Consider the following 22,328-nt stretch of genomic DNA (forward strand, 5'->3'; position numbering starts at 1 on the left):
ATGTACTAGCTGAGTGATTTGAGGCAAATTACTTAATCCCTCTGACCTTGGTTCTTCCTTTGTAAAATGAGCATAGGATTAAAGGAATGACTATGGTCCTTGGCACAGACTAAGTGGTCAGTGCTGTTAAATAGTAGCAATTAATATTTACCCGCATTGTGCAGATGAGTAAATCGAGGCCCAGAAAGAAACAGGAACTTGGGGCCACAGAGAGGAATGAAGCACAGAACTCCACCTTCCAACAGGCCTGTGACGATGCCCACCTGCTCAGCCCCTGGGGCCTCAAACCTGAAACTCCCTGCAGGGGGCAGGTACCTCAATCCCAAAGTCCTGTGGCCCAGCATGAGCTGAGAAAAGCACACCAAGTGTCCTGGCTCAGCAAGTGTCAGGGCTGAGAGCCCTGCACCCAGAGAGGCACACTGGCTGGAGGTCCGGAGAACCATTATTATTTATCCCCCATGTGACCTTGGGCAGGTCACTTTTCTATCTTAATTTAAAAAATACATTTTCATTGAGTTCAGAGAGGAAGGGAGAGGGAGAGAGAGATGGAAACATCAATGATGAGAGAGAATCATTGATCAGCTGCCTCTTGCACACCCCCCACTGGGAATTGAGCCCGCAACCAAGGCATGTGCCCTGACCTGGAATTGAACTCTGACCTCCTGGTTCATAGGTTGATGCTCAACCACTGAGCCACACAGGCCAGGCAGGTCACTTTTCTCTTGATTTGTTTCCTTCCTTATAAAATGAGGACAGACTGGGTCTGCCTAACACTCCTCCCCCAGCCTGTTCGGCTTTTCTTTCACTGATGCCCAACACACTGTTCACCCTCTGTTGGCTGAGGGCCCAAGATCCACTGCCACCTCCCCTACCGGTGCCCTAAAGAGCGCCCTTGGAGCCAACTTCATTTTGCATACCACCCAGGATGAGGGGCTCAACCTTTCCCCCTGGCTTAGGCTCCCCAGTGGTCTCCCAGTCAGTCCCCACATCCTGCTTGTTTCCCCCCCTCATTTCCTTCCAACCCAGACCCCACTGCAGGAGTTCTCCGGCCTGCCAGACCCCTGGGGGAGCCACCAAGTAGAAGTTGTCTGTGATTTGGGCACCAGAGGAGGGTTGTGGCTTCAGCTGGGATTTGGGCCAGCTCCTGGAAGGCTGGGTCCTCTTCCCTCAACCACGCTCTCCTGGTTTTCCTTCCACTTCCTTGCTGCTGCTCCTCTGTCTCCATCTGGGGCTTCTCCCTTTGTCGCCCCCTTTCCCCTTCTTCCCTCCACAGGTGAAGTCACTTCTCTGCCTTGAGCTTCCGTTTACAGTCTGTAAAGTGGGATTATCCACATCTACCTCCAGGATTGTTGCAAGCCTTCAAAGGGAGAATGCACAGATAGAGCATTTATCTGAGGACACCCTCAGTGCACTCCAGTCTGTCTCAGGGCCACCCCTATTCACCTCCCTGACCACCCTCCCCCAACCCCCATCAGCCATCACCTCCTGTGGACTCGCTTCCTAAATAGTGTGGATTTTTATTTTTTTAATTAAATATTTCACACACACTGAGGAATACTTAAAATAAGCCACAGAAGCACCCACATTAACATTTTGTCATATTTGCTTTAGATCTTAAAAAATTATATATATATATATTTTCAAATTGTGTTGAGTACCTACTGTGTGCCAGGCACTGTTCTAGGCACTGGAGCACAGCAATAACAGCATTAAAAACCTAGCCCTGGCCCTAGCTGGTTTGGCTCAGTGGATAGAACTTCATGTATCTTGGTTGCAGGCTCGATCCCTGACCTGGGGCCATGTGTTGGAGGCAACCAATCGATGTGTCTCTCTCATCGATGTTTCTCTTCTGTCTACACCCCCTCCCTTCTCTAAAAATCAATGGAAAAATATCCTCAGATGAGGATTAACTAAAAAAAATTTAAAAACCCTAGCCCTGGCCTGACCAGGTAGCTCCGTTGTCAGAGCTGTGGTCGGCAAACTGTGGCTCTCGAGCCACATGCAGCTCTTTGGCCCTTGAGTGTGGCTCTTCCACAAAATGCCACAGCCTGGGCGAGTCTATTTTGAAGAAGTGGCGTTAGAAGAAGTTTAAGTTTAAAAAATTTGGCTCTCAAAGGAAATTTCAATCATTGTACTGTTGATATTTGGCTCTGTTGACTAATGAGTTTGCCAACCACTGGGTTAGAGCATCATCCTGATATGCCAAGGTTGTGGGTTCAATTCCAGGTCAGGGCACAAGCCTAGGTTGTGGGCTTGATCCCCAGTGTGGGGCAGGCAGGAGGCAGCCAATCAATGATTCTCTCATCACTGATGTTTCTATCACTCTCCCTTTCCCTCCCTCTCTGAAATCAATAAAAATATCTTAAAAAAAAAAAAAAAGAACCAATGAAGTAAATAAGTGAAACAACAAATTGATGTTTCTCTCAAATCAATAAAAATTGGATACATTAAAAAAACACCTAGCCTTCAGGGAGTGATTCTCAAGCTGGGGAGTCAAGCCAAGCAATACACGTACCGAAGTCAAGTAGGTGGTGTTGAGGGGAGGTGGGCAGAATCAGGCAGGGAGGCGTCCAGCGGGGAAACAGCCGTCCAGCAGGGAAACGGCTGGCAGGAACCTTCTTTAAGTAAGACCAAAGGAAGAGAGGGGTTTGGCTACGTGAGCCCAAGCTTTCCAGGCAAGGAAAAGATCAAGTGCATAGGTCCCACAGCAGAAGCTAGTCTGCTAATTTGAAGAATGCCAGCATCTCCTGAAGCGAGTCCTAAAATAGCTGACTCACTAGATACAGACCCTGCCAGGCCCTGGGCCCAACTCCTGTTCTGAATCATCTCATTTAGTCCTTATAACATTACAGATGAGGAAACAGAGGCTCAAGGTGGCTCAAGCCTTACCTGACATCACCCAGCTGGCAAGGGGATATCTTAGGATTTGAAGCCAGGCCTGGGTTCCACCTCAGCACTGGGTTAGGGTCCTGGGGTGGCCTAGGAGGAGGAGGGGCAGGGAGAGGCCACCTCACCTAGAAAATGCCCAGAAGGCAGCAGCTCCTCCCTGGCCAGTGGCTGACCTGAGTTTGAGGGAGGGAGCAGCTTCTCTTCCAACGCTGCTGCCTCGGGCAGCCTCCGCCTCCATCCCCAGCATAGGTGTGGGGGCACCTAAGGTCACTGAAGACCCTATTTCCTGCTTCCAGCAAGGAGCAGACTTGGCCTGGCAACCTGGCCCTGTTGCCTCGGGCTCCCATGGTAATCATAGGTCCGGGCTGCCCCAGCTCAAGGGGGAGGGGAAAGACACTTATTAGTCCCCCAGATCCTCCAGTCTGGGAGATGGTCCCCTCCCCAGAGCCATTCCTAAACCCTGCATGGCTTTGGGGATGGGGGCAAGTTGGGCCTGGGAAAGAATCTGGGGTCCCACTCCACGGCCACTCACATTTGGTGGGCCTAGAATGTGTATTGTGAGTAAGTGTGGGGGAGAGCTCGGACACTTTGAGAACACTTACTTGCCAGGAGACCTTCTCTTGTCTACCTACCCCCCAGCCCTCTCTACCTGTTTCAGCTCAGCTTGAATTGTGCCCCCTCCCTCCAGGACACCTGCCCTGGGTCACATGCTTCTGCTTGGCTCCCCCATCACAGCACAGTGAACTCCTGGTGGTTGTGGTCTCCACTCAGCTCTGTCCCATCCCCTAGACTGTGAGCAGAGTGGGGATGCTTACTACCTGATGACTAAGTATCATTTCAAAGAATGGAGACTGTGGAAGGGCAGGGACTTGCCCGGGGTGACAGAGCTCCAAAAGCAATTAGTAAGAACTCTAATAACAGCTACCACTCACACGGCTCTTCCTGTCTGCCTGGCACAATCCAAGGGCTTTACAAGGACTAATTCATCTCATCTTCACAACAACCTTTGCGGTAGGTACTAGGATTATCCACATTTCTACAGATGAGGAAACTGAGGCACAGAGAGCTTAAGTAATTTGCTCCAGGCTGCACAGCTTCTAAATGGTGAAGTTGGGATATGAATTAACAAATTCCTAACACTTCTCTGTGTGTGACCCTCATTTTATGGAAGAAGCAGTGGGACTCCCTCACAGAACTGTTGAGAGCATTAAGTCAGTTGTTTTGAGTGGTGCCTGCCACACATCAGGCACTCAAGCTTTGTTGTTCTTTACATTTTTCCTCTTCTCACCATCCTGCTCCCTCACCTGTCCCTCTTCCAGATCCAGCCTCAACCCCAGGGAAGTGCTAGGCAGGGCTGGCATGGGTGGAGAGGGACAGCCAGGCCCCTGTTGCTTGGCAGCTGCCTCTGAGGGTCAGAAGTCAGGCCTGCCTCCCTTGACATAGCTGGTGGGGATGGGGCCTGGTTCACCCACCCCCATCTAAGTTTCTGGGACCTGGGACCTGTCCAGCCCTTAGCCAAGGGCAGCCTATCTTCAGCCTGGCTGAGGTCGTTGTCCAGATGAGAAAAGGAGGCCTGGGAGGTAGGTGGGGACAATTCCATTATCTCCCAGAAATCGGAGGCAGGCACAGTTGTATTTATATAGTTTTCAGCACAGGGAAGGCCCTTCCCCTATCTTGGAAAAGCCCAAATCTAATCTCAGGACCGTCCCAATTGTCCCCTCCTGAGGAAGACCCTCTCCGCTTTGCTGGCTCTTTATCCCTCTCTTGGGCTGACGGAACTCCTAAGAATCCCTGAGCTGCCACATAGAGCCTTTTGTGTCGGGTCCTGAAGGATGTGTAGGAGTTCCCCAGGGGCTGGGGACTAAGGGCCTTCCTGTGGTCTCTCTCCACTCAGCTCTTGACCACACACCAAGGGCAAAAAGCAGGTCGGTGGGAGGTGTTCTGGCACAGTGGAGAATAGTCAAAATGGTGTCCCGGAAAACTGGTAAACATTGGATCAATGGCATAGATGGGGAAACGGGGGCTGAGGGGCCAGGGAGGTGCACCGGTCAGAACTCTCCTGGCTTTCGGGATTGGGCTGCCTCTTTGTCTGAATATGCATGTCGCTCGCTCGTGGGAGGTGAGAAAAGGCTTCTTCCAGGTTCGGGAGCACGCGCCAGCCCCTTCTAAAGTTCGCCCAGCCGTCCACACTGGACCCTTGGCTCTCGGACTACAAGTCCCGGCAGGCTCCGCGCTGCGGCGCTAGCTCGGCGGGCGTCCCTTCGCGAGCCCTGGAGAACGTCGGAGCCCAGTCTCCTCCCGTTGTCTGGCCGGCAGGGGCGGGGCGGACGGCGCCCGGGCAAGCCCATTGGTCGAGTCGTGCTTCACTCGCGCCCTGTGCCCATCCCCGAGAAGGCTCCGCCCCGCACGCCCGAGCCCAGGCCGCCAGGCGCACCTCCTGGCGCCCCGCCTGCGCCTCAGGACCCGCGGGGCCGTGCGGCGCATCCTGCGGGCGGCTGCGGCGGCGGCGGGCGCGGCCCCGGCAGAGGGACGCAAGATGATGAAGTTTCGGTTCCGGCGGCAGGGCGCTGACCCGCAGCGCGAGAAGCTCAAGCAGGAGCTCTTCGCCTTCAACAAGGTGCGGCGCTGGGGGCCCGGGCTGGGCGGGAGGGTGCGGGCCAGGGCCGGGGGCCCGGGCGCCGCAGCCACGTAGGGCCGCGGGGAGGGAGCGCCCGGCGGGAGCGCGGCGGGGTCGGGCGCTTCTCGGCGGCCGCCCTCTCGCCTCCGCCCCTGCTCCGACGTCTCCGTGGCTGCGGGTCTCCGCTGACTTCCCGGGTCTGCCGGCCGCCCCGGCCCTTCTCCCAGGTCTCTGCGTCTCGGTGCGACCGACTCCGCGCGTCTCTGGGTCTCTGCCCCTCCCTCCGACCTGACCGCCTCCCGGTGCTCAGCCTTGGCCCGCCCGGAGGGAGGGGTGTCCCTGCCTCTGTCCCTGGGTCTCTGCGTATTTCCTCTCTGTTTCCCATCATCTCTGCCTCTGTTTCTCTCTGCATCTCTGAGCCTTTGCCTGTCCTCTTCCTGCTGCCTCTCCATCTCTGTGTGGGGTTCTGGAATTCTCACTTTGTCTCTCACTCTATCCTCTTATCCCTCTTTGGAGGCGCCCCCACATCCCTGTCAGCCTTTGGGGCAGCTCAGGGCTGGGGTTTGTTTTGCTTTCACACCCAGGTGGAGCGGGAGGGGTGAGGAGAGGAGGCAGATGTTGGAGGGTTAGGGTTGGGAAATCCCTTCCATGTTCCTCTCCTCCCTCACCCAGGGCTTCCGACTCTGCCTTGCTCTGCGCTGCCCTGCGGGGTGGGGACTCCAGGGTAGATGCCTGGCCGTGTACCCAACTGCACTTCAGATCGTGGGGCCTGTTTCCCTTGACATGGAGCCACTTTTCTCCCTGCTGTGGCTTCCTGTGCCACTTAGGCCATACAACCTAGGCCGAGGCGGGATGGAGGGCTGCCCTCCTTTCTTCCCTGGTAAGACAAGCGCAGCCTTCAGCCCCCTCCTCCCTCTGCCCGGGGCATGCCCCTTGCTAACTCCTCCCAGGGTGCGAGTTCTAGCCTCAGAGCCCTCTGCCTGCACAGTGCCTGGCTGCTCCTGGGAATCGGAGTTGTTATCCCTGTCACACAGGTGAGGGAATGGAGGCTCAGAGGGGTGCTGACTTGCCCAGAGTCACAGTGGACCTGGGTCACTTTGTCCTTCTCCTTATTGGCAGGGATTTGACTTTAGCTTTGCGGGGCTGCTGTGGTCCCAGAAGAGACTCTTGTCCAGGAGAAAGCTCTGGGATGGCTAGACCTGGAGTGGCTAAGGCACCAGGACATTTCCTGGGACAGGCAGGGTTCTGAGGTGGTGGTGGGCTGCTGCCAGGACCCTCCGACTCTCCAAGAACCTGCCAGAAGCCTGCAGGCCTAGAGGGAAGGCGCTCCCAGGCCCCCCTGCTGTGCCGTGGCTCAGAGGGTGAGCCCCTGTGAGGTGAGAGGAGAATGAGTCAAGGTGTCACTTCCTCAGCCAGTGAGTTGGGGTGTGAAGTGAGGACATGCAGCAGATGGTGGGAGGCTAGGAGGCTCAGCGCCCCCTGGCTGGTCCTGGTTTGGCGAAAGGTGAGGGCTCCCCACTGAGGAGAGTGAGGACCCATTCTGAGTGGGCAGCAGTGGTAGGAGGGAGGTGGTCTTGGCCAAGGGGCTGGCTCACCGGAGGGAGTGGTAAATGATCACTAGAGAATAGATGCCAAAAATAAAATAAGAGCGATTAGACCCAGGTTCTCCAGTGGGACTGGGGGGACAGGGGCAGACATCAACTTTAGATCAGTCTTGGGTCCACATCCCAGGCCTGTCTGCATGTTGCCTGTGGGAGGGATGTCCACTGTCCACTGACACAGCTCTGACTGTGTGAGTTCTGGGTGCTGAGGACAAAAGGGACAGTGCCTCTTCATTCAGGGGGCTGATGTCATAGTGGAGGAGGTAGTGAAAAGCCAAAACAGAGGAGTAAAACGTGCAGCAGTTTGGATGGTGGCCAGTACTATGGGTTTTGAAAAAGTAGGGCGAGGGCCTGGAGCGTGTGGGCAGGGATGGCTGCTGAGCAGGGATGGCTGAGGGGCCCTCTGAGGAGTTGATTCTGAACGGAGACCTGAGTGATGGGGAGTGCAGGATAAAGCACATTCCAGGGAGAGGGATAGTAGATGCAAAGGCCCTGAGGCAGGAACCTGCCTAGTAAATTGGAGGAGATCAAAGAGCCACTGGGCCTAGAATTAAGTGAGAGGAGGAGAGAGTGGGAGGAGGAAGACAAGTCCAGATGTGAGGACTTAACCTTCTCCAGGTAGCTGGGAGCCCTGGGGCAGGAGGGTTCCTGAGCAGAGGAGGGGACTGGCCAGACAGTCAGGTCCAGTGTTGGCATGGCAGTGCTGGTGGGAAAGGGAAGTTGCCCCCACCCTCAGCCAAATGGGCAACTGTGTCTTCAAGTGGACTCCCTGTCCCCCAGTGCTCAAATGGGAAACTGAGGCTTGAAGAGTGCTGTTACTAGCCCAAGGCTATGCCAGCTCTCCGGAGGGTTCAGTCCCTGCCTGGATGGGCTGAGCAGGAAGGAGGCTGAGGCAAGAGACCTGGGGACCAGGGTTTCGTTTCGTTCCTTTCCTTTCCTTCCCTTCCCCTTCCTCTCTCTCTCTCTCTCTCTCTCTCTCTCTCTCTCTCTCTCTCTCTCTCTCTCTCTCTCTCAACATCAATGTGGTAGAGAAACATCTATCAGTTGCCTCCCATCCATACCCAAACTGGGTATCGAGCCCTTAACTTAGGGTGTGTGCCCTGACCAGGAGAGGAACCCACAGCGTTTTGGAGTATGGGACAACGCTCCAGCCCACTGAGCCACCTGTCCAGGGTGATCGAGGTTTCTTGTGAAATGTGTGTCTTGCGGAGGCAGTGATCAGGGGGTGTCTGTGCCCACAGGTGGTATCCCACTTGGTGTTGAGGACATGAGGGGGTATAGGCATCCCAGGCAGAGGCCCAGCTAGGCCTCGGGGGATGAGGATGAACTTTTTGGGTGGGTGGGCAACGGAGGAAAGCCCAAGTTGGGCTGGAGGAGCTGGGAGCAGTGTACGTTGGGACTGGCCCTGCCAGGAGCAGAGGACCAGGTGGAAGCCACTCCATTAGTCCCTCTTCACACCATCCTGCCTCAGTGGGGGTGGGGAACCCAAGTCTGGGAGGTGGGTGACACCTTCGGGGCCTGTGCAGGAAGCTCCTCTGTCTCTGACTCGGGGGTTGGGGAGATTGTCTAGAGCCTCTTCCTAGATGACCTTGGGGGTTGGCCTCTGACCTCCACGTGGAGCCTGTGTTTGGGAAGTGCCATGGACTTCACGGGGGACCCGAGACAGCATGGTGCCTCACCTGCCAAGCTTCAGTCCGTGCCTCTAGGAATAAGGGCAGAGCCCCTGGGGCAGGTGGGGCCCACTTCGGAGCCATGTGCTTCCTGCCTGTCGTTAGAGCCCTGCACACGGTGGGTGGACACAAGTGCCAAGGGACGGGGCTTGGCTCAGACCCTTCCGTACCCACGGAGGCATGATTGCCCCTTTCACAGTGAGGCTGCAGACACAGCACGGGGACCCAGCTGGAGTCCTGGTGCACAGCAGCAGCAGAGCCTGAAGGCTGCCTGGGGTGGGCCCCTGGGTGGGCCAGGGGCAGCTGTGCCTGTGCAAGTGTCCTCCCCTCCCCCCGCAGACCGTGGAGCATGGCTTCCCCAACCAGCCCAGCGCCCTGGCCTTCGACCCCGAGCTTCGCATCATGGCCATTGGCACCAGGTCTGGGGCCGTCAAGATGTATCCTTTGCGGGGCACAGCCTTCGGGGCGGCAAGGACCACCTGCTCATAGCTCCTGCGCGCTGGCTCTGTGGGCAGGCCCAGCCTGGGAGGCCGTGGGAGGCCTCTGGACCCTGGTGGAGGCTGGTGCCGCTTCCGCCCTCAGATACCTCCTCACGGAGATAATGTGGGGGTGCGGGGCTCAGGGTCCCTCACTGCATTCCAGCCAGCCAGTTACCTGGGCGACCCTGCTATTAATTGTCCCAGCAACTGTAACAAGGGTGGCCGGGCCAGGGGACTGGCCAATCTTGGTACCTGTCAAGGTTGGTGGGTGGGCCAGGGTCACTAAGTGGGTCTTTCCCTGGTGACCGGCTACACATGTGTACCAATGTGAGACACGTGTCCAGCCCAGGGGCTGGGGGCAGTGCCAGGCTCTGCATGGTGAGCGCAGCTCGGCCCCCACCTGGATGCCGGCGGTCGCACAATGGGCTGTGTGTGCCGCACAAAGCGGGCATTTTCCCTGTCAGCCGGTGGGTGGGGGCAAGCAGGCAGCTGGATGCCTTCTTGCCTGGTTTGGAGCATCGCACTTCCACTGCCCCGAGTGAAGCCCTCCCTCCCGCCCTCCCTCCGGGAAACAGGTGCAGACTGTCTGGCACCTGCCTGGTGTGAGGTGCACCTCCACCCCTCCCCACGTGACCCTCTGGGTCTCAGTGTCCTCATCAGGGACATTGGGTGGCACAAGATGAGTCAATGCCTGAAAAGAGGGGAGGGGCGGGCATCTGGACCTGCAGTTGGTGAGCTTGCCTACACTAGGGGGTGTGGCTGGGCCGGGTGCCCCCCCAGCACCATCCACATCCACTTCCTGGCCTGCTGCTCCCAACCCTCAAGGTACTGCCCCGCCCCACGTGCTGTGCTCCGCAGGTGGTGTTGCGTGGTGTCCATGTCATGCGTCAGTGAGCCTCTTGCGCTGGCCCTTGTGTCCTGGTCTTTCTTGGGCACGGGTTTCTCATGCTCACAAAGAACCCGTTGGACGTCTAGGAGAGCCTCAGAGGAGGCCAGAGCTCTCCCCAATCCCTCCTTCCTCCCCAAACCACCCCTGGGCTGGGAAACTGAGGCGTGAGTAGAAGGCCTTGCACACAGAGGCGCCCCTCCCCCTGTCTCCTTGGTGACTCTGGTTCCTGCCCAGCCCTCCTGCCCCCTCCTTTGTCCCCTCTTCTGTGTGCTTCCAGCTCCTGCAGGGAATCCTAACTCCAGCTCCAAGCAACGGCTTGGCTCCTGCATTGTTCCCAGGCATCGTCGCTGACCTCTCCCTTGCCCTCCCTCTGGGGCCGCCTAGGCCCTGCCTGTCCACTATCAAACCTGGAGTTGCTGAGACTCTGCTACTGATGCCAGGCACTTGAAGCAGGTCACCCAACCTCTTCAAGCCTCTGAGTGCTGGTGTGTGACATGGACAGGCCTTGGCCTCTCCCCTCTCTTGGGTGGGGGCCGCTGCCTGCCTGTCTGCCCGCCCGCCCGCCCGAGGGGGAGGTCGGTTTCCTTGCCCGTGGCTGGAATGAGGCCTGGAGCTGTGGGAAGAAGCTTTCCTGCCGGAGCCTGGCCTGGCCTCACTGCCTGTGGGGCCAGCTCTCGTGCACACAGACACGCGAGGCTGATGGAGAGTGGGCCGCGTGTGCTGAGCATGTTTTATTCTCGCTTCTCCCTGTGAGGTGGGAGTCACTACCCCATTTTATAGCTAAAGATGTGAAGGTTCTACCACAGCATGGCTTTGACAAGCTGAGTGGAGCCTGTGTTCTGAGCTTGAGGATGACTTGGGGGTGCAGGACAGTGTTTCTTCAGGGAGGGGCCCACCTGGACTTGGGAGGGCTCCTGGATTGGCAGGCCTGGCTGGGAGCTATCAGAATGGCCCTGGAGAAGAAGGAGGCTGGGCATCTCCGCCTGTTTCTGCTGCTTTCTGTCCTTGACCTGTTGCCCTTAGCTATGGCGCACCTGGTGTGGAATTCACAGGCCTGCACCGAGAAATGGCCACCGTCACCCAGATGCACTTCCTGCCTGGCCAGGTGAGCCTGTGCCCCCTCTGGCTGGCTTTTGAACCCTGGGACCCCTCCCAGTCCTACCAGCCCCGTCTTGGTCTCTGCACACCCCCTAGGGCCGCCTCCTGACCCTGCTGGACGACAGCAGCCTGCATCTCTGGGAGATCGTCCACCGTAACGGCTGTGCCCACCTGGAGGAAGCGCTCAGCTTTCAACTGCCCGGGCGGCTGGGCTTTGACAGTGCCAGGTACGGGTGGGCTTGGCCGGCGACCAGCCGCTAGGCATGGGGAGCCAGCCTTGCAAAGGCATGGTGGGGACGGGAAACTGCCGAGGGGCTGGGTTTAGGGCGGCAGGGTCTGTTGAGCTTAGCCTGGCTTCCACAAGGCAGCACTTGGACCCTCCGTCACTGAGAAGTGCTCCAGGGGCATGGCGGGCGTTAGAAGGGAAGCTGCGGCTGAGCCTGAGGGGAGCAGATGGGGTTGTGCTGCTGCACCAGAGGTGCAGGGTGGGAGGTGCACTGGGCCCCAGACTTCCGCACGTGGCGGTGGCAGGTGTGGGGCAGGTCCCAGCTGAGCTCACATTACACAGATCCCCTGGCGTCTCCGGTGGGGGCTGGGATGACAGGCCATGGTGTGTACAGGTGAAAGGGTAAGCTTGGGGGCAAGGAGGATCCTGCCAGGCAGTGCTGTGTGCGGTGCAGACAGGATGCTCCAGGGGCCAGCAGATTAGCCTGGTTCCTGCCTTTCCTTCCTGGTGGTGGGAGGGGCTTGGGAGCCCATCTCCACGACCAGAGGAACCTGCATTTATCCCCGTCCCCGCTGACATGCTGGCATCTGGTGAATAATGGAGCGAGTTAGTTATGATGCCACCACCGTGGCCTTCCCAGTTCACCAGCCCACTGGACAGTCAGGTCTCGGTGAGTGCAGAGGGACCACGATGCTCGAACAGCAGCAGCTCATTAGCCCCCTCTGCACTCCTGAGCAGGAGGAGCCACACCCTCACCCACCTCCTCTATCTCCCATAGTGGCCCGCCCGCCCTTGCCCACATCACAGTGATCCTCCTTGTGGCTGCTGGCAACATGGCAGCCCTGGGCACTGAAGGTGGCAGCGTCTTCTTCCTGGATGTTTCCACCTTGATGCTGATTGAGGATCAGACCCTTGGCCCTGAGGAGGTTCTGCGAAGGTGAGAGGCAGGCGGGCTTCCCACACCCACTGCCTGGGCAGCTCTCCTGCCGGCTCACTGGGCTTCCTCTGCAGTTTGCCAGATGACTACCGGTGCGGGAAGGCCCTGGGCCCCGTGGAGTCCCTGCAAGGACACCTGCGGGACCCCACCAGGATTCTCATTGGCTACAGCCGGGGCCTGCTGGTCATCTGGAACCAGGCAGCACAGTGTGCAGACCGCGTCTTCCTGGGGAGCCAGGTTTGTGTGGGAGACTGTGCCCATAGCCGGGCCCTCTGCCGTGGCTGTCCTGTTCATGCCCACCTGCTCTGCCCACAGCAGCTGGAGAGCCTCTGTTGGGAGCGCAGTGGCAGCACGCTGGTCAGCTCACACAGCGATGGCAGCTATGCCATCTGGTCTGCGGACACTGGCAGCTCTCCGGTAATGCAACCTACAGTAGCCACCATGCCCTACGGTGAGTGCTGGGCAGGCTGAGGGCAGCCCTGCCGCCTAAGCACAGGGCTTTGACGAGTGGTCGATCCCAAGCCCTGGCACTCGTGGGGACATCCAGGAGGACTTGTGGAAGGTGGCAGCGCCATGCCAAATCTGCAAAGGCGAGGACCCCCCCCACACACACACACACACACTGTGGGGTGTACAGTTAGGGGCAGTGGGCCTTCTCCCTGGGAGGCAGGAAGCAGCTTTGAAGCAGGAGTGATGTGGGCAGATGGGAGAAGGGGTGAGAAATGCGACCTGAGGCTCTTCAGGTCCTGGCGAGCACATGAGCCTGACACTGTCCCATCCTCCAGGCCCCTTTCCCTGCAAAGCCATCAACAAGATTCTGTGGCGGAACTGTGCATCTGGGTAGGTGGGGAGCTGGTCTCAGTGCGGGTCGGGGCTGTGTCTGGCTGGGGCGGAGGCTGGGCTCGGCTCTCAGGGCTGTCCTGTGATGCTCTCTCTGGATTGGGCAGTGTGCGCTCCAGACCCAGGTGGCTCACAGGGCCCCCCACCCCCGTATAGGGGCCACTTTATCATCTTTAGCGGCGGCATGCCCCGTGCCAGCTATGGTGACCGCCACTGTGTGAGTGTGCTCCGGGCTGACACTCTGGTGACACTGGACTTCACCTCCCGCATCATTGACTTCTTCACGGTGCACAGCACGCGGCCAGAGGATGGTGTGTTGCCCTCCCCCACCTGGTGCCCGGCACTGCCTGTGGCCGTGCTCCTCACCCTGCCCCTGCCCCACAGAGTTCGACGAGCCCCAGGCCCTGGCTGTGCTGCTCGAAGAAGAGCTGGTGGTGCTAGACCTGCAAATGCCCGGCTGGCCGGTGGTGCCTGCTCCGTACCTGGCCCCATTGCACTCGTCTGCTATCACCTGCTCGGCCCACGTTGCCAACGTCCCTGCCAAGCTGTGGGCCCGCATCGTGAGCGCTGGGGAACAGCAGAGTGCCCAGCCTGCCTCCAGTGCCTCGGTGTGTGCCGGCACCTTGCCGGGCCCAGCCTTGTGGGGGAGGGGGTTCCCTGTGAAAGGCGCAGCCCAGATGCAAAGCTGGAGGTGGAATGTGCCACGTGTACATTGGGGACTCGGAAGCAGTTTGGGGTCTGGTGTCAGCCCAGGGTAAAAGGGAGAAGAATTTGTCCTGACCTCCACTGCTTCCTTCATCCTCTCCCAGAGCTGGCCCATCACCGGGGGCCGGAACCTGGCCCAGGAACCATCTCAACGAGGGCTGCTGTTGACTGGGTAGGGCAGACCTCGCCCCATGGCCAAGCACAGTTGTGACGTGTGTGTGTGTGTGTGTGTGTGTGTGTGTGTGTGCGCGTGCGCGCGCGCGCGCGCTATTGGGGCCGGGTACAGCCCATACAGGTGTGGGAGAGCCCAGCCTAGACTAGGCGGGTACTGACCTGCCCAGTGACTCAGGCCTGGCCCCTGGTGGGACCGGGTTCCCCCTTCAGGAGGTTGGGTTGGGATTGTAACTTCCTTAGACCCTGTTTCAAGCCCCTCCTTCTCTGTCTTTGGCCTGAAACTGAGCTCGATCCACCTAGCCTGCCCTGGGACCGGAAAATCTGGGCTGGCCTATGCTGGGCTGCCCAGGACCCATGCCGAAGAGCCTGGCCTGGGCCTGCCGGGTGCGGTGACTCAGGGCCTGACTTCCTGCCCTGCCCCTGTGGCCTGCCTGTGCTGGGAGTCATGGGCCCTGGCTCTGCCTCCCTCTCCTGCTTGGAAACTGTTAATCATGGCTTTCAGGGCTGCTGGGGCTTCCCGTCCAGCCCCACACACTCCTGCTCCTTCTCATGCCAGGGCTTCCCACCTGGCAACACCCCAGGTTTGCCTGCTCCTGCCTCCCCTCCTCTCCCTGCTTTCTGCTGGCCTCCCAGCCTCCTGCTGCTGCCTCCCCTCCTCTCCCTGCTTTCTGCTGGCCTCCCAGCCTCCTGCTGCTGCCTCCCCTCCTCTCCCTGCTTTCTGCTGGCCTCCCAGCCTCCTGCTCCTGCCTCCCCTCCTCGCCCTGCTTTCTGCTGGCCTCCCAGCCTCCTGCTGCTGCCTTGGGCCCAGCTGACCCCTCTGCTCTGTGACCTGCTAACTCTTGATCCCTTTTGCTGGGTGACCCAGTGAGGACAGAACCCCTGAGTCCTCTGCTCCCTGGATTTCCCCTCTGCCACTTGCTACTCATCACCCTGGCGATTGTTTCTCCAACTCTCACCCTGTTTGAAGGGCCCAGGTGCGTGTGGCCTGGCATATAGTCGGCACTCAGTAGGTGCTTCCTATTTGCTGTATACAGTAGGAGTTAGGGCAATGTTTGGCTTGTGCAGTAGGTGCTCAGTGATGGCCGCGGGATGAGTGCATGGAGGAATGGGCAGGGGCCCGGTGTGGGCCTGATGGCTTCCTCCCTGCAGCCACGAGGACGGCACTGTGCGGTTCTGGGACGCCTCTGGCGTGGCGCTGCGGCCGCTTTACAAGCTGAGCACAGCTGGCCTCTTCCAGACAGACTGTGAGCACGCCGACAGCCTGGCCCAGGCCCCCGAGGACGACTGGCCGCCCTTCCGCAAGGTGGGCCCCTCCCCCAGCCCCAGGAGCCTGGTCCTGGCTCTGCCCTGTGTCTTCACTCCAACCCATTTCCCAGGTGGGCTGCTTTGACCCCTACAGTGATGATCCCCGACTCGGGGTGCAGAAGGTGGCACTCTGCAAGTATACAGCTCAGATGGTGGTGGCCGGCACTGCAGGCCAGGTAAGCCTGAGACGTCCTCAGGGTTGGGGGGTTGGGAGGGATTTTTGGAAGAGGTGTGCCTGAACTGGAGGGTCTGGTGAGATGGTAGAGGGACCAGCATGGGCAAAAGCTCTGAGGTGGGAGTGGGGCCCCAGGTGGGGTGAGGCCAGCCAGGGAGGTGGGCCTGTGGTTGGGGCCTTAAGTCCAAGCTCTGGCTGTAGGGAACCTGGAGGCTTAGGGCCAGGGCTGGAGCACAGATGTTAGATGAACCCTGGAAAGGCAGGGGCCAGCAGGTCTTGTTCAGTGCTCTTCTTCCAGCACTCAGAGTATACAGAGGTGCTCAATGTGTGCTTGTTAAGTGGGAGATGGGCATGGTGGTGGTGGGATACTTTGCCCTAGCAGGGCGGGGACCAGTGGGTCTTGGTCATCACTGTTCCTCAGTGCAGGCCCTAGTGTACAGTAGGCATTCAATAAGTGCTTGTTCAGTGAGTAAATGAGACGATCCTGGGACCTCCCTGACAGTGACTTTGCAGGCTCAGTGGGGCATGGTGGCCCATCCTCTATGCTGACCCCTCCCCTGCCCTGGCTGCGGGCTCAGGTGCTGGTGCTGGAGCTCAGTGACATGCCATCAGAGCAGGCGGTCAGCATGGCCAGTGTGGACCTCCTCCAGGACCGAGAGGGCTTCACGTGGAAGGGCCATGAGCGGCTGAGCCCGCGCACAGGGCCCTTGCCCTGGCCTGCCGGCTTCCAGCCCCGAGTGCTGGTTCAGTGTCTGCCACCAGCCGCCGTCACCGCTGTCACGCTGCACACGGAGTGGAGCCTCGTGGCCTTTGGCACCAGTCATGGCTTTGGTCTCTTCGACTACCAGCGCAAGAGCCCTGTGCTGGCCAGGTGTGTGGGGTGCGGCCTGGAGCCTGGGGCGGGGTCTGTACGTCCAGCTGGCCCCAGCTCCGTGGGCCCTCTGGTGTCTCCCCATCCCAGCGAGGCCTCCGTTTCCGGTAAGCCTGTGGTGAAGGTGGCTCTGGCACTTGGGCAGCTCTGACCTTATGTGAAGTGCTGCCGGTAGAGTGCTGAGCCCACCAGATGCTGGGTCGGCAGGGCAGCAGGGCGGGGTTCGTGCTTCCTGACCCGGGACCCTTAATGCCTGGCCCTGGGCCAGCAGGAGCACGGAGGCTGCTCTGTAGCCCAACGGGCGCCTGTCTGCCCCCAGGTGCACGCTTCACCCCAATGACTCCCTGGCGATGGAGGGGCCGCTCTCCAGGGTGAAGTCGCTCAAGAAGTCACTGCGCCAGTCTTTCCGGCGCATCCGTAAGAGCCGAGTCTCGGGCAAGAAACGGGCTGTTAACACCAGCAGCAAGGTGAGCTGGGGCCAGGCTGCCAGGCAGCACCTCCCTAGGCTGTGGGGTAGACATGGGGCCAGGCCTGGCCCTGGCCGGTGCCCTGTGTCTGCTCCCCCATTGCCCACCCTCAGTAGCCTTCAGCCCCTGGGCGATCAGGTGAGCTGGGGAGGGTGATGGGCAGTGGGTGCTAGGCTCTGAGGGAGATGACAGTGTCCTGGAGCCCCATGCTCCCCCAGCTGCAGGAGGCCAACGCGCAGCTGGCAGAGCAGGCCTGCCCCCACGACGTGGAGATGACCCCCGTGCAGCGGCGCATCGAGCCCCGCTCAGCCGATGACTCCCTCTCGGGCGTGGTGCGCTGCCTCTACTTCGCTGACACGTTCCTTCGAGATGGTGAGGCCGGGGGAGGGACGGGGGTGGAGAAACGAAGCGGGCCTCAGTTGGCCATCAGGGAATGGGCAGTGGGCCAGGGGTGGGACAGCCTCTCCCAGGGGGTTGGAAAGCATTACTGGTGCCTCCAGGCTGCACCAGGGGCAAGGTGCCGGGCCAGCCACACAGTTCCCCTGGAATTTCTGCTGGCACGGGGTTAGAGAGGGAGCTACAGGACCTCGGACCTGAGAGCTCAGGATTTGGGGCGAGAGTGCCGCACGGCCTGTCAGTAGCGAGGGGAGGGATCCGCGAGGAGCTGTGCTGTCTGCCTTCCTGGAGCGAGGAGCTGGCTTTGACCCCAAGTGGTTGGAGCCCTGAGCGGGCCGTCACAGAGAAATGCGGTCGTCAGGTTTATTGAGTAATTCATCGGTTGATTTCTAACCCACGTAACTGGGACTTGAACCCCTACCCAAAACCAGAGAGTAGTCACCCCCGTGTCCCACCGGGCGCTGCTGCCCTGCACTCTAACGCTCCTTTTTGCCGGAGTGTTCTGACTGAAACCCAGCGTGAGTTCGTGTCTAAGATGTGGCCTCCAGCAGTGGGGCCCGCATTGCACCCCACGGAGCTGATACTGGTTCCGGGGTGGCTCCGTCTCCTTTCAAATTAAAAGTGCCTTTTAGGGTTGGTGCTGGGTCAGCCTCCAGCCTGCTCGGGCATTTCAGTGATGTGTCTTTTAGCCTCTGGGTGAGCGAGGCCCCTCTGGTATTGTTTATTTGTCGAGGGTCCTTTATCCCGTGGGTTTCCCCCGCTGTTTGGACGTGGCAGCCCTGTGGGTCTCCACCAGTCACTGTAAGAAGGCCCGTGGGGCTCAGTTCCTGGCTGGCTGGGGGTTGGGGTGTCAGCTGCGTGAGTTGCTCACTACCTTGTTGCTGGGGTTCGGCTCCCCTGATGCTTGTTGCTGAGGTCACCGTTCCTCCAGGGCGGGCCCCCCTTGGCTCCTGGATTTTTAGCTCGGACTCCCCACTAAAGGGTCTGCCCCAGAGGTTCGGCTCACACAGGGCGAGAGGCGAGATGGTCCCAGCTCGTTTCAGCCCAGGCCTGGGACTCCTTGTCTGATTGCTGCATGGACACACTGAAGGGGTGGGGGTGAATCGGGGTGCGGTTGGGACCCTGATGCCCCTTTGGGGTGAGGACCCTACTCTGAGTGTGTTGCCAGGGCTAGTGAGGAGATGTGGGGGTGGGAGAGAGTTGGGCTCTGTGATGGGGCTGAGGGTGCAGTGGGTGGGGTCGAGAGGTCAGGGTCCCGTTTGTGTGCCGCTGACGTCTCCGCGGAGATGCCTCTTTAGGAGAGTTGCGTCCGAGGCTCGGATTGTGGTCAGCGGTTTAGAGAGGGTGCCCAAGGCGACACAGCGGCTGAGGTGACCCCGGAGAAGGGGAGCAGGAGAGAACCAGTCCTGGTCCCAGGGTCGGGGGGGCGGGATGTGTGCGGGCTGCCTGCCTCACAGCCTGTTCCCCACAGCGGCCCACCACGGACCCACCCTGTGGGCAGGCACCAACTCGGGCTCTGTGTTCGCCTACGCGCTGGAGGTGCCGGTGGCGGTGGCAGGCAGCGAGAAGCGGCCCGAGCGAGCGGTGGAGGCTGTGCTGGGCAAGGAGGTGCAGCTGATGCATCGTGCGCCTGTGGTGGCCATTGCCGTGCTGGATGGGCGTGGCCGCCCGCTGCCTGAGCCCTTCGAGGCCTCTCAGGACCTGGCCCAGGCGCCGGACATGCAGGGTGGCCATGCAGTGCTCATCGCGTCTGAGGAGCAGTTCAAGGTGAGCTGCTGCGGATACCTCCAGGCTCCTGCCTCCTAGATACCACTGGGCCCCCTAGAACTCCGGCCTTGCCTATTCCCTACCTGCTGAGCCCCCCGCAGGACCCCACCCAGCCAGCAGAGGTGCTCCTGCAGAACCCCGATGACCTCTCAGCTTGTATTCCTGCAGGACCCTCCTACCTCACTGGGTCCCCACCAGAACCCCTTGACCCACTCCTCTGGGCTCTGGCAGGAGGTCATGGTTTGGGGGCATACCCGCCATCTAACCCTTACAACCCCGTGTGACTGGTTTTGCCAGGTTCTGTGGGAGGGGCCTGGGAGGCTCTAGGAGCAGTGTGGAGCCGGGTCAGGGCAGCTCCAGGAGGAGGGTGTGCAGGCAGAGGTGCTAGTGGCCAGGGCACAGGCCCGTGCGGCAGGCTGGGCTCTGCGTAGGGGCTGGGGGCGTGGACTGGACCAGGCTGTGCTCACTGGTCATCTGCCCGCTGCCAGGTGTTCACACTACCCAAGGTGAGCGCCAAGACCAAGTTCAAGCTGACAGCCCATGAGGGCTGTCGTGTGCGCAAGGTGGCACTGGCCACATTCGCCAGCGTGGCTTGCGAGGACTATGCCGAGACCTGCCTGGCCTGCCTCACCAACCTGGGTGACGTGCACGTCTTCTCAGTGCCGGGCCTGAGGCCCCAGGTGCATTACTCCTGCATCCGGAAGGAGGACATCAGCGGCATCGCCTCCTGTGTCTTCACGCGCCACGGCCAGGGTGAGGCGAAGGCTTTCTGGGGCAAGGGGCCCAAGCGGGTCCAGGAGTGTTCCCGAGAGCGTCAGCAGAGGGGGGTCCAATGTGGGCACAGCACCGGCCAGGGTGCGGGAGGGCCAGTCAGCACGTGCGGGCAGAGACCAGCTGCGGGCTGAGGGTGGAACCGTCTCCTGACTTCACTCTTGGCTCCTTCTCTCCCACCCACCCAGGTTTTTACCTGATTTCCCCATCGGAGTTTGAACGCTTCTCCCTAAGTGCCCGGAACATCACAGAGCCGCTCTGTTCTCTGGACATCTGCTGGTCCCAGGGTGCTGCCCATGCCAGGTGCATGGAGGTCTGGGAGGTCTTTGCTCAAGGCTGCTGTCGTCCCCACCCCAGATCCTGCAGGGAGCAAGGGTGGCCCTCCCTGGTGGCAGCACTCTCTAGTCCCAGGTCTCAGGAATGGGACCACAGGGGTTTTGGTCCTTTGAGCCTTGAGGTGCCTGCCTGTGACCCCATCATGGCCCTGTCTCTGCAGCTACAAACTCCAAGAGTCGCCCAAGCTGAGCCAGGCTAACGGGACCCCCGGCGTCCTCCTGGCCGCACAGAGCCGTGATGGAAGCCCCAATCCTGTCTGCAGCAAAAGAGCTGGTGAGGGGCTGGGCATGTAACGGGTGGCAGGACCCCAGCCAGCCAGACACAGGGAGGCTTCTGCAGGAGGCACAGCTGGAATCCTGGGGAGGGTGCGCCAGGCAAGACAGGGGCAGGGGGTTTCATACTGCCACGTCCTACTACGGCTGGTTTGGGGCCTGGGTCCCCAGTGCAGAGGGTCCCAGGGGTCCTAACAGAGGCCTGACTGTTTCTTCCCTGCAGGCACCCCAGAGCGGCCTGAGGCCATGCTCTCGCCCATGTCCATTGACTCGGCCATCAGTGCTGACACCACTCTGGACACAACAGGGGACATGACGGTGGAGGATGTGCAGGATTTCCTGGGGTGAGGTGGGCGGGCAGGACCCACAGAAGGGCTGCCTTGGCCCCCCAGCCTCCCTCCCCCACCCTCAGCTAACCTAACGTCCGAGCTGGGCACGCAGGACCGAGGAGGGGGCCTCACCCCAAGTCCTGATCACCGCCCCTTTCCCCAGCTCTCCGGAGGAGACGGAGAAGAATCTGAGGAACCTGGTGGAAGACAAGGCTCGAGCCTGTGCCATCCTGATTAAATGAGGTGCAAGTGTGGGCCACTCTGGGTCTATTGGGTTCTCGGCCTCAACCCCGGGGGCCCCGCCTGGCTTCCCATCTGAGCCCAGCAGGCCCCCGTGATGCCAGTGCTCCGAAGCCTGCTCTCCAGGCTGTCCCCGCAGGGCTTGGGGCCTCCAGGTGGAATCTGCACTGTTTCGTGTTAAAGAAACAGCCAGCCTGTCAGCCCCTGGGTGTCACAGGTTGTGTTTGGAACAAGAGGTGGTGGCAGCTTTGGACTCAGGGTTTGGCTAGCTCATTTCAGCAGCTGAGATCACCCAGGCATAGGCGGGGCCCCGTGGAGTGAGCCTGGAGAACGGGGCCTGGCCTGAGACTGGCCACCACTCCGGCCTCAGTGTGGCCCTGTCCACATTTGGGGCCCATAAGTCTTCCCACCCTATTTGCTACCTAGAGCCTCCACCCCTCCACCCCCCCCGCCCAACACACACACAATCAGGTGCAGACCCCAGCTCTGTTTCTTGCTGGGGACACCCCTGGCCAGAGTGGGCTGCACGTGTGCCACACTGAGGCCTGGCCAGTCCTCTTCAAGCAGTTACCACTGCAGGGTCCTCGCCCCCGGTGGGTGGGCGGCCCTTTGCCTGCCTGGAGGAGCCTGATAGGTGGCAGCCAAGGAGCCAGGTTGTCTGCCCCTTTGGCCTCCCTGGACCTCTGCTGACCCTTCTCTTCCTCTCCAGGGAGCCAGAGCTACCTAGCTGCCACTGCCTTGCTTGGAGCTGGGATCCAGGATCTGTGTCTCCTCCCAGCCCTTCGCACAGACTATGCCTGCTAACCTGAGGGCCCCAGTGGCACCTGCACACTTCGGCCCCAGGGTGTGGGCCTGGAACTCTGGGGTGGACTTGGACTGGCCTCTCCTACAGGCAGTCCCTGGAAGCCAGGTGCCACAGGGGACAGCTGGGGCTGGCAGCCCGTGCCACCACCTCCACACACCGTCCTTCCCCCTCCTTTTGCAAAGAATATTTTTCTAATGCCTGGACTGGACAGCGCTGGGCTGGACTCTCATTTCTAAAACTATTTTGGTACTTGTTCCTGGGCTAGCATGTCCCCCTCCTCCCACCCTCTACATGAGTGTGTGTGTGTGAGAGAGAGACTGGGAGCTCCCTTGGCACCAGAACTGGGGCCCAGTCAGGTATGCGTATGTGGGGGTCAGAATGGGTTTCCCTGTAGATTGTACCTTGGGGGTTTTCTGTAATTTTGTTAACATTAGCACTGTTTTAATATGAAAAATGCTGATTTTTAATA

General features: G+C 60.0%; 1 protein-coding gene across 3 annotated transcripts; it reads left to right on the top strand.

Annotated features, from left to right (window-relative positions):
- Nucleotides 1–5,321: 5,321 nt before the first annotated feature.
- Nucleotides 5,322–22,302, top strand: LLGL1 (LLGL scribble cell polarity complex component 1). Of its 3 annotated transcripts, none has more exons than XM_054708826.1 (23): nucleotides 5,322–5,506; nucleotides 9,117–9,214; nucleotides 11,169–11,250; nucleotides 11,340–11,470; nucleotides 12,248–12,406; nucleotides 12,481–12,643; nucleotides 12,722–12,857; nucleotides 13,192–13,246; nucleotides 13,403–13,557; nucleotides 13,631–13,854; nucleotides 14,056–14,123; nucleotides 15,275–15,428; nucleotides 15,502–15,606; nucleotides 16,184–16,476; nucleotides 16,796–16,943; nucleotides 17,162–17,315; nucleotides 18,811–19,106; nucleotides 19,595–19,859; nucleotides 20,066–20,180; nucleotides 20,374–20,486; nucleotides 20,709–20,829; nucleotides 20,978–21,057; nucleotides 21,764–22,302. In XM_054708826.1, exons 1-22 carry the CDS (start codon nucleotides 5,426–5,428, stop codon nucleotides 21,054–21,056), a joined length of 3,195 nt encoding a protein of 1,064 aa, XP_054564801.1. In that variant the 5' UTR covers nucleotides 5,322–5,425; the 3' UTR covers nucleotide 21,057; nucleotides 21,764–22,302. The 3 variants fall into 3 exon arrangements, with proteins under 3 accessions (XP_054564801.1, XP_054564802.1, XP_054564803.1); XM_054708827.1 differs by having other exon boundaries at nucleotides 12,725–12,857; XM_054708828.1 differs by having other exon boundaries at nucleotides 12,577–12,643.
- The last annotated feature ends 26 nt before the right edge of the window (nucleotides 22,303–22,328 follow it).

Source organism: Eptesicus fuscus, chromosome 20 (genome assembly GCF_027574615.1).
Source record: "Eptesicus fuscus isolate TK198812 chromosome 20, DD_ASM_mEF_20220401, whole genome shotgun sequence".
Classification (NCBI taxonomy): domain Eukaryota; kingdom Metazoa; phylum Chordata; class Mammalia; order Chiroptera; family Vespertilionidae; genus Eptesicus; species Eptesicus fuscus.

Bases quoted from the DNA above. Each gene is read 5' to 3' on its own strand.
- LLGL1 (XM_054708826.1), top strand. From the start codon at position 5,426: ATGATGAAGTTTCGGTTCCGGCGGCAGGGCGCTGACCCGCAGCGCGAG. The intron at 15,429-15,501 runs GTGGGCCCCTCC...CCCATTTCCCAG, and splicing joins ACTGGCCGCCCTTCCGCAAG to GTGGGCTGCTTTGACCCCTA. The intron at 19,107-19,594 runs GTGAGCTGCTGC...GCCCGCTGCCAG, and splicing joins CGTCTGAGGAGCAGTTCAAG to GTGTTCACACTACCCAAGGT.